Here is a 10,401-nt window from a genome sequence, read left to right on the forward strand (position 1 = left end):
CAGCCAGAGTCATAAGGAACTATCTTCAGAGACCAGAAGAAGAGTCCTGCAGCAGATGGTCTGGCCCCCACAGAGACCTGATCTCAACATCATGGAGTCAGTCTGAGATCACATGAAGAGACAGAAGAACTGAGGAAGGTTCTCCAAGATGTTGGAGAAACCTACCTGCCCAGTACCTGAAGAACTGTGTGCAGGAGTACCAAAGAGGACTGATGTTTAATGTGGTGGAGATTTGCCACAGTGCTGTGTTGAAAAGTCATGACACATTTGCATTTATTTATTCGGCACACAAAATGAGGTACAATCCAAGCCACTGTTCAAGGGGAAGACGTAGACAGAAGAAGTTTGAGTGAAGTGCACTGAATAGAGCGTACTGTATATATACAGCTGAGTCTCTCAGCTTCTCCTCTGACTGGTGGTCCAGGACCCCTGATACACACCTCAGTGTTCCTGGAGCTGAGTGAGTAAATGATGTCAGGACTGTGGTTTGTCTCTATGTGCACTGTGGTTAACAGTTGACTGTGCAGCCACAACATACGGGATTCTCTGTCTGGGATTCTGTGTCACAGACCACATCCTTGAGGAAAGTAGCATGCTGCAGTATCTTTACTGTTTATGACTTTTACATCTTTAAAAGCAAAGTCTCCTACAATCAGAGTTTGCAGCCCAGTCATTAGTTTTCCCTGCTGCCTTCAGCTTTAAGAAGTCAGTCAGAAAAACAGGAAACACTTCCTTGTGATTATAACAGAAAGAAAACCTGGTTGATGCGCACACACACACACACACAAAATCAGATCTAGTATGTTCATTTCCCACAAAGGCTACGCCTCCTCAGGAATCAGAAGTGACATTGTCTTCTGTTGTCATGAATTAAAACCCCAGTGATTTATGGGTACTCAGGAAAAACAGTAAAGAAGTGTTGTAGTTAAATGTATTTAAGGTGCCTGAAGAAAATCATCAAACACATTTGAAATAGTTACTTAATTTATTGAAGTTGAAATCAAAACCAGAACTTCAGAGTCCAGGACTTCAAACAACCACTAAACATATTTCCATTAAACATAATGAGGAACACTGAGAAACTCTGAGTTCACCTGCTTATATGAAATATGTTCTAGTTACAGTTGATAACACAAACTGTATACACACACACACAAAATTTCAGTTTGTTTGGTTTGATGGAACTTACCCAGATGTGACCCAGGCCCTGTGCAGTCTGAAAGACATGTAAGAAGTGAAAGTACAGAGCGCTTTATAAATAATCGTTTGTGCTCTTCAGTAACAGCAGTCTCCACCTACTCCAGTATTACTGGACAGTTGTGTTCTTAGAAATACCAGATTTACCAGACTATGAAGCTGTTTTTATTGTCTTTTTTATTTCCACTTTCCTCTTTCTTCATCCACTCCGGGAACTCAGGCCAGGACAAATGTTGTAAACCTGAAACTGAAACAACACTTTTTTTAACTCCACTGTCTTTGTTACCAGACTTCTCTTTACCAGACTTCTCTTGATTGAAATGACATTTTTAATAATGATATGCTGATACAGTGATAATCTTACAAAAAACAAGCTTGTAATTCATTCTGTACATCACAAAATAAACACACCTCATAAAATCGCTTTGGCCTTTCATGAATACAGTCCAACAATAATGAACCTCAAGCACTGGAGAAATATTCAATTCCTGGCACCAGCACATAGTTAAAAATACCATAGACTGAAAGAACCTCTTCCCTTTAAAAAATGAAGTGTCACAAGGAACAATATATAGATCCAGTAGAGAAATAGTGATGGTTCAGACCCTTTGACTAAGTCAAAGTACTAACACCATACTGTGGAAATACTCTTTTACAAGTAAAAGTCCTAAAAAATAAACTGTATAAATGTCCCCTGCTGGACTGTTTAACTATTCTACATTATATACTATATATTATGTTATTAAATATATATAAATATATATGCTATATTGTCTGACAATGTGCAACATACCACACTTTCAGAGCCCTGTAGGTGTTATGAAGGAATGCTTTTCATACATCTGTCTCGCAAATGTAATAATTTGCGTGTTCTGAAAAAGCTGCCCGAGGGGTTCTCCTTTGTTTATAAAAATAATGTTGAAAAATGTATTATTCAGTCTGATATGCAACAAAAACATTGTTGTTGTATCATCATAACAAACACACTGGGCAGAATTCAGATTTCAAACTTTATTTAAAGGCAGTTTAAGTTTAAAGGAACATGGCCACAGCACTTGTAGTTACAGTGTCTCCACTCGATCAAGTATCATGGGAAATTGTTTTGAAAATAAGTCTATGAATCTATAGCCAACATGCTGATGTTTAGCATGATGTTTGCCATGCTTGTTGCTAGTGTGTTAGCATGGTAAAATTTGCTAATTAGCACTTAATAATTAGCAATACAATGTCCAGCTGAGGCTGATGGGAATATCATTAGTTTTTGCAGATATTTGGTCATAAGTGTTGGATGAATCCAATTTTTGATGGCACCAGATGAAAAGCCAGAGGATCAGCGGCCTTAATAGCATTCATCCTCTGGGGACCAGGAATGTCCGAACACAATAATCCAACCAATATTTGTGGAGATATTCGAGTCTGAACAAAGTAGGCAGACCAACAGAACGATACTGCCGTCCACAGAGTGGTGGCCAAAAATACCAGAAAGCTAATGCTGTAGCCCAGATATTATGTTTCAGAATGAAAACACCATTTACCATTTGTAAACTACCATCCAATGGCAGGCTATTACAATATGGGATGAGCAAGGGTTAGCTGTTTAGCATGCTAACTTCAGTAGAAGAAAGGAACTGATAGAAACAGAAGCAAAATAAGAGTTGACATTGGTATTATTTTCCACCACTGGAGGCAGCTCCTGGTGCGTAAAAGAATGAAATTGGATGCTGAACTCTGTGTTTCTTCTACACTAGTAAGTAAACAGCTGTTAATGCTAACCTTGGTTACGTAGCAATAGCAAAAACTTTCATAAATCACCTTTTAGAAAGATTTACAATTTTACAGCCATTACAGAAGTTATGAAACTGATTTTGTAGACTGAATTAAAAACAGATAAAACAGTAAATTTCTTATCAGAACTTTTGCACAGTGTGATCATGGTAGTTTATGTAAACGTGATAAGGTATTCTGGGTAAGCCTGTATGTCACTGAAGATAACAAATATGGCTGGCTTGGCAGTGTTATCAGCAACACTGTCATAGAGGTCTGCAGCATTCCCAGAGCCTCTGGCGGGTGGAGTGATCATTCCATTTCTTCCAGTGGTATAGTCTCCAACCAGGACCCTGGCGAGGTACATGCGCTTGTGCCCCCTGATGTCTGGCTTGGCATAGCCTCCCGCCGAGTAGGCAGGGTCCACTGCAAAGTAGGAACCATTGCCATACATCGCACCTGCAGCAAAAATAAACACATTAAACAGACTAAACCACCATTCATCATTAAATCAAATACATCAATGACATGGTTTCCAGATCTGGATAATTCCCTCAGGTTGAATTAGATCATTGCTGCTGCATCATCGGTGCTTCTGTCCACTATGAAACTTGAACTGCTGTTAACTTTCTTCTTTTTTTTTTGTCGGACACTGAAGTCCAATAACAGAAAAGAGCAGCTTCAGAGAGTTTATTAAAAACCAAAGTGTTGGACAACTTAACATTTTGACCTGATGATGGCGACTGAGGAAACCAGTGGGTCACCTGAGTCAGTAGGATACAGGGATCATATACGTCAGTGTGTTGAGATACTTCTCAGGGTGAGTGACAACTTTGACCTGCTGGTGGCACTAGATAAAAACTTAGAGACTTACTAAAGTCAGTAGGATTAATCCTCTGGGGATCATGAATGTCTGTATCCAACCAAATTGGTGGACCAACAAATTGACAACACCATCCATAGATTAGGAAGATTAAGGGTTAATTTCAGATCATGGGGCTCGATGCATGAATGAAGCAGCTGATACCACTCAGGTAATCCAAGCATTGCTCTGCTAACCAAGGCTGTGCCTCATTAAAACCTTGCCAAACCTTAACCACACTATGAATCAGTTTTATTACAGTGATTTCTAATGGTTTTAAAGAGTAGTTGCTGTAATTACCAATACTGATGAACTAGTTTGTCCCAACACTAATGTATAAATATTCCACCTGAGGAGTCAGATGTGCGAGGCGGTGGTTACCGTGTGCTCCTGCGTAGCTGCGGTTGAAGCCCTGGTTGTTGATGAGATCGATGGAATTGGCACCGGTGCCGTGAAACAGCAGCTTTTCATTGTTGGTGTGTTTGTTCTTCACCTCCAGTTGTTTCTTCATGAGCTGGTAACTCTGCCACAGTGTCTTATTTTGAACCCGTTCAATCTGCCACCAGAGTTACAACACAACACGTTAATCGTTCTGTTAATCATTCTCACTCTGCTGCCTGAATGTGGTTTTTAATTTGTGTCTTTCCTAAATATGATGAACATTATTTTTATAGTATCAACAAATGACTGTATGTAAAGATGGATGACTGGTCTCCACTTCCTTGTCAGTTACATTGTGAGGATTATACATATAAACTGATGATCTGATTGTTTTGAAGAAAGAGGGAGTAAAGATGCAGTAATGACTTTGACTATTGTGACTTTAGGGGATGATAAAACTGAAATTATAACATAATAATACAGTTAGAATGATCAGAACGTGAACATACACTGATAATGTTTGGAGTAAGACCGGTCTTTGTAAGTTCTGTCTCCACATCACTGTATTCCTTAGATCCCGCCGTCAGAGGAAACAGCTTCACGAGGTCGCCTTTCATGTCGTCCCAGTGTCCAGGCAGAGCGGTGTCATCTGCAAACATCGCAACAGGAGTGTTTGTTTGAAGGTAATAAAGGGTAAGATGCACATATACAGATATTTTCATAGCCTTGGCCATCGTTCATCTCACTGTTTAGACTGCAGCTGTCACTTTGTATTTCAAATTTGAATTAATATATGAACCAAGACAAAACATTTGATCTGTAGTGAATGTCCAGTGAAATGGGATTCAAACCAAGAAAGGGCATTGGTTGTGGTTCACTGTATCGAAGATTTTAATCAGACAATTGAAAGAATTTGACCCAGAATCAAAACCTGACTTACCCTGATTAACTGTTTTCATTTTTCTCACCAGTTTTATCCTTTATCTTTCCGGCGAACCTTCAGCTCTATTGGATTACTTTTGCCAAAATGCACCATGGGAGTCGTAGTTGACTTCTATTCAGTTTTTATATCTACAGGCCTCTTGTACCTTTGACTTTTATCACAGAACAAATTATCAGAAAAATAAAATTACATTCTATAACTTAATTTTAGATCAGATAAAATGGTGAAAGTTGTAGTTTACAGTGTTTGCCCATAAGAGGACACTATTTGTTTGAAAACTTTTGGACTTTGGACTGTTTTGGACACTTTATGTTGATTTTTTGGGATTTGATTTATTTCCTGTTTTATTTTGAAACCACTTGCCTTGTGTGTCCCATATTACTTTACTTCCTGTCTTTGTCTTGTGTTTCCCTCCTCTTTAATTGTGTGCCCCGTCCTAATTTGTTTCACCTGTGTTCAATCACCCTCGCCTCCCTTGAGTCTATTTAGTGTCTGTGCTCCCTTTTGTCTTTGTCAGTTTGTCCTGTTTTCTCCGGTTGTACTCCTGTGTCACTCCAGTGTTCTGCAGTTGTATTCCAGTGTTTTCCTGTGGACGTCTTACGTTAACTTTCACTGTCACCTTTGTGTTTCCCCTGTCGTGCTCCTGTGTTTCCTGACTTCTGGGTTTTTGTTCCTGCCTCGGTTTTTGGAAATCTTGGTTACTGTTTTTTTTCCTTTGTTTAATAAATCACCTTCTTCACTTACTCTTGGATGGTCTGCATTTGGGTCCTAAAGAACACGCATAGAGGACCCCAGTAATGAAGTCTGGCAGCTAGTGACCAGTCAACCCCCCCCCCCCCCAATCAAAGCAGTCTAGAAAAGGTCTGCCACCAAAAATAAGCCCGAAACAAACATTTAGTCATTTCAAATCGTTAAAATCTGTAACATGTTGGGCGATAATGTTCTCCTCACTTTGTTATGGACTGTGATTCTGGTTGTACCGTACATAAGACCGTGTTTCTTATTAACAGGTAAATTGATGATTCACACAATAATGACTCACCTTTCAAGTCTTTTCTGAGCAGCTCCACCTCTCTTCGCCCATCCTCCGAAACTGCTTTTCCAAACAGTACGTGAGCGAAGTACGTTTCATTGTTGATCTTGATCTTCACCTTTTCTTTTCTCTCCAGAGCCTCCTCCAGGGTGAGGTTGGTGTTCATGTCGAAGGGCACCATCATCCCACTGGAGTGCTGAAACTGCCATTCTACCAGTGCACTCAGCATCAAGGCCTTGGTCTTCAAGTTCTCAGTCCTCTCCACCCTCCGGATGATGTTACTGATGGTCAGAAACAAGATAAAGAAAATAAATACTTTACCACGTAGTACTCCAGACTGAAGCTTTATCATGTATTCTCTCTCCTTTGTTGTGTCATAAATCACTGTGGTCCCTGTTTTCAGACCTGACTGCTGACTCAGCGGTGAAGACGTCCCTGGTCAGGCCCTCCAGGTGGATGCTGGGCTCCTGGTCCTCCAGCCCTTTGTCCAGACGGATGCTAACCGTCAGCTCCCTCTGCAGGGCCCTCAGCTGCTCCACGTCGGCCTGCGACAGGTGACTGATGAGCGGGTCGGCGATGGTTCTCTTCGCCTGCTCGGCCACAATCAGCTGCTCTATCCTCTTCTTAGCCTCGCTCACAGCCTGTGACAGAGAAATGGTTGTGAAGTTACAGACAGGTATTGATGCATTTTAATAATCTCATACATCTGGTTTGTGCTGAATTAATATGCTGTATAGTAAAAAAACATTTTCTGCCCAGTTCCACAGCTGCTGCACACCCCAGTCACGCTCATGTGTTGTGGTTTGTCAGTTGATTGTTGTTTCAGACGGGATACAGGTATGTCATGATTATTCCTTGTGATTTGTCTAATCCATCAGTCTAAGATGCAGGTCAACTCTGACTCTGTTGTCGAAGGATCAATCCGATGATAAAGATTCAGTTTATATGAAACTAAATAACTAGTGTTTGTGAAAGTTAATAAGCTAGCCCACTGATCACCACATGAAACGCTTGGCTGTACGAACAGTTGTCCTCAAGTCGTCCTCACGTAAAAGGCAACGACACGTTTTGTATGAAAACAGATCTGTGGGGGAACTGTAGGCTAGTAACGTCACTTAGCGTTAGCTGCTTTTATTGTCCTTCACCAATCACATCCCTATTGTTGAACAGCAGTGTTCCATCCATCCGCCCACTTCTCCAGTGATAGCACAGGTTGCCAGATGTGGTCCGGGAGCACAGGTTTAGTCTGGGTCTCTGTACAAACACGATGGTACTAAACCTGCCGACCTCACTGTGGTGACAACACTGCAGGAAGCTGCGCACAGTCACTGCAGCGACTGTTGTTCAACAAGAAATAGTTCCAGCACATAACCCTAAAACCACAAACCCTCATTTTTACATTTCTGTTTTTTATACATGAAACAAACATTATTAGTTACTGTACTTTAGAGGCGTTGGTAGGTGGATGTCTGAACTATAGTCTTTATTCTAAGCTAGGCTAACCATGTCCTGACTCCACCTCTGTACTTAACACAGTGATATCAGTTTCTTCAGTTCCTTCTCAGAAAGAAAAGAGAAGTTACCAAAAATGTTGAACTACTCCTTTAAATCAGCTGCCAGCGTTCTTCTAGTGGTTCAGTGTCAAACTGTTCTGCTGACCTGTGTGAATTTTTAAAGGGACAACTTGTTGATGTGTGTCCAGAATCAAGACATCCTCTCAAAGCAAACAGCTGAAACATGGAGGGAATGAATGCTTGTCAACCTTTTTGTTGTCGGCACACAGCTGAAACTCTGTGGACTCAAACTCCTCCCCCTCCAGGACCAAGCCGTCAGCGCTGGGCCGCTCCTCCATTAATCCCGTAAAGAAGGAAGTGACGGTGTCTGAAACAGCATAAAACAACAGTCTGTTATTTTACAGTAACATGACAGACACATGTTTATGGCAGAGATGATCATTCTCAAAGAGTGCAGTGTTTTTCCAACAGTTATTTGCTGCACCAAATGTGGATTAATACGCTGCTGAAAATAGTCCCCAACAAATGCACCGTTTCCTCCTGTTTGATTAAAAACTACAGTGAGCAGCTGTTTAAGGAAACTGCTCAACTGTTTTAAAAATGAAGCGATGAATTTGTGAGGAGTGGCCAGCGGGTTTGGAGCTGAGAGCCACAGAGAGAGGAGGGAAGAGAGGGAGTGTTGAGATGCCAACACATTGTTGGTTCGAGTCTGCACAAGAGATTTTGTTGACAATAAGAAAAGTATACACCGGCATTATCGTTTCATCTCTAAGAAAGACATTACAACATGATTCCCTGAGCGAGTCTTCATCAGAAAGAACAGGAAGAAAGAATAAACATAACGACTAGAGTAGGTGGAGTTAAAATACCTTTGATCTTGGAGAAGACGCTCTTCCCCTCCACCTCCTCTCCCTGTCTCCTCTTCATGCTCTTGTGGAACTCCGTCATCATGATCGTCTGGAAGATCAGGATCTTCACGCTGCGGACAAACCTCGGGTGCTTCTTCCTCACAAAGTCCACCACCGCTTCCACCATCGCGTCTGCCACCGCCGACGGGTTGGCCCCTCCCTGACCTAACAGGCAGACAAGGACCGGTGATGATGATGACGATGACGATGGTGATGATGATGTGAGGATGGACAAGACGATCAGGATGCAAAAACATCGTAGTCTTGAAACTCGATGGCAGTACAGACCAACAGTCTACAGTCCTGGTGTCTTAGAAATTATATTTCAATTGTTTTCTGATCAAAGTTTAAAGCTATTTCTCAAATTACTAATATACAATGTTTAGAGCCGAAACAATTACACGACCAACAGGAAACTGATCCTCAACTATTTTGAAATGTTCTAGTAACTTTTCAAGACATTTGAAGACGTCACGGACATTTCTCACAATTTTGTGACATTTTTTTTGGAGCAAAAGATTCATCAATGAAATGAGGAAAAAATCTACAGATTAATTAGCACAGAAAATGATCATTAGCTGCAGCCTTAGTGATATGATCAGTCTCATTAAGAAGAATATTTATATGAAGTGCTAAAGGTTCTGAACTAAATATCCAAACTCCAGATTATAAACTCATGACACGACAAGACTCGACATCCGTGCTCTGGAAAATTGGGATGTGTAATTTTTTAAAACTTTTTTCAGAACATCACAAATTAATTGTTTCTCTGAGGAGAACGTCCCAAAACCGATAGGAATCATCCTCTGATGATCATGATTCTCCTCTTACCATCTCTCTGTAATCTGCAGTTGTGTTACATTTCCCTACATTTGTCAGATGTACAGATGTAAGAGCTGGTCGAGAACGGTTTTACAGAACTCTGTGCCGTTTCTACTCAAAAAACATAAAAGCTATATTTAGGTTTTTGAGAGGATCTGGTTCATTTTGCTTGGCTGACAAACAGAATTTACTTTACATCTGCTTCTGTCTACTGTACCTGCACATCAGATCAAATGCAGCTTCTGTCTGTTCTAACGGAGCGAGGCGAGTGAAAAATACCCATCAACTGTAAAACCAAACCACGTGGAAGCAGTGAAATGATAGAAATGACAAAATGAACCAATAAACGGAGGAAACAAGTGAGAGGAAAAAGGGAACCAGAGATGTTGAGTCCCTACAACAGAAGGCTCTTCTTCAGATTACAGTTGTACATAGTTTTTGTCTGGACAGACCTGTTCCCAGGGCTGGGAAGGCGACAGAGTTGAACTTGTTTTCCTCGCAGGTCTTCAGCACAGAGTAAACCATGTCCTTGATCTTTGCAGGATCGTTCCGGCCGACGATGTGCATGATGTGTCTGCTGGGCAGGTTTCCAGCTGACGTCAAGATCATTGGACTAGACTGGTAATCTGGAGAGCTCACTTCAGAGAGGAACCAAACATCAGGTCAGACACAATTACATTTCACAGTAAAGCTACAGTCCAAACTGAATCAATCAAAGTATGTCCACTACAGAGCTTGTTCAGATTGTTATTAAGTGTCTAAGAGATAGACCTTTTGGTTAAAGAGTAAGTTCTTTTTGTTTAAAGGGAGATGCTGGACTCGATTGGTTAGTTCGTTTTTTTTTTATTGTGTGGTACGTTTACTCCTAAGTGAACGGTCTGAATACTTCCTCCATCATTGAAAGTAAAATAGCATTAAGACTAGCTGGAAAATATGTTTGGGAAAATCAAAGTTCAAAACCCCCCCCCCTCCCTCTG

At 41.0% G+C, this 10,401-nt stretch overlaps 1 protein-coding gene across 1 annotated transcript in view; it reads right to left on the reverse strand.

Annotated features, from left to right (window-relative positions):
• Window positions 1–2,193: 2,193 nt before the first annotated feature.
• Window positions 2,194–10,401, reverse strand: part of LOC111236973 (poly [ADP-ribose] polymerase 14-like) — a 32,289-nt gene continuing 24,081 nt past the window's right edge. Inside the window, exons 16-23 of the mRNA XM_022765896.1 lie at window positions 9,877–10,062; window positions 8,564–8,767; window positions 7,943–8,061; window positions 6,586–6,821; window positions 6,190–6,461; window positions 4,714–4,853; window positions 4,205–4,379; window positions 2,194–3,420 (exon numbers count right to left, since the gene is read on the reverse strand). Coding sequence (XP_022621617.1) covers window positions 3,137–3,420; window positions 4,205–4,379; window positions 4,714–4,853; window positions 6,190–6,461; window positions 6,586–6,821; window positions 7,943–8,061; window positions 8,564–8,767; window positions 9,877–10,062 — 1,616 coding nt within the window. The 3' untranslated portion in view covers window positions 2,194–3,136. The remainder of the gene's footprint in view (window positions 3,421–4,204; window positions 4,380–4,713; window positions 4,854–6,189; window positions 6,462–6,585; window positions 6,822–7,942; window positions 8,062–8,563; window positions 8,768–9,876; window positions 10,063–10,401) is intronic.

Source organism: Seriola dumerili, unplaced genomic scaffold (assembly GCF_002260705.1).
Source record: "Seriola dumerili isolate Sdu_G_001 unplaced genomic scaffold, Sdu_1.0 BDQW01000784.1, whole genome shotgun sequence".
Taxonomy (NCBI): domain Eukaryota; kingdom Metazoa; phylum Chordata; class Actinopteri; order Carangiformes; family Carangidae; genus Seriola; species Seriola dumerili.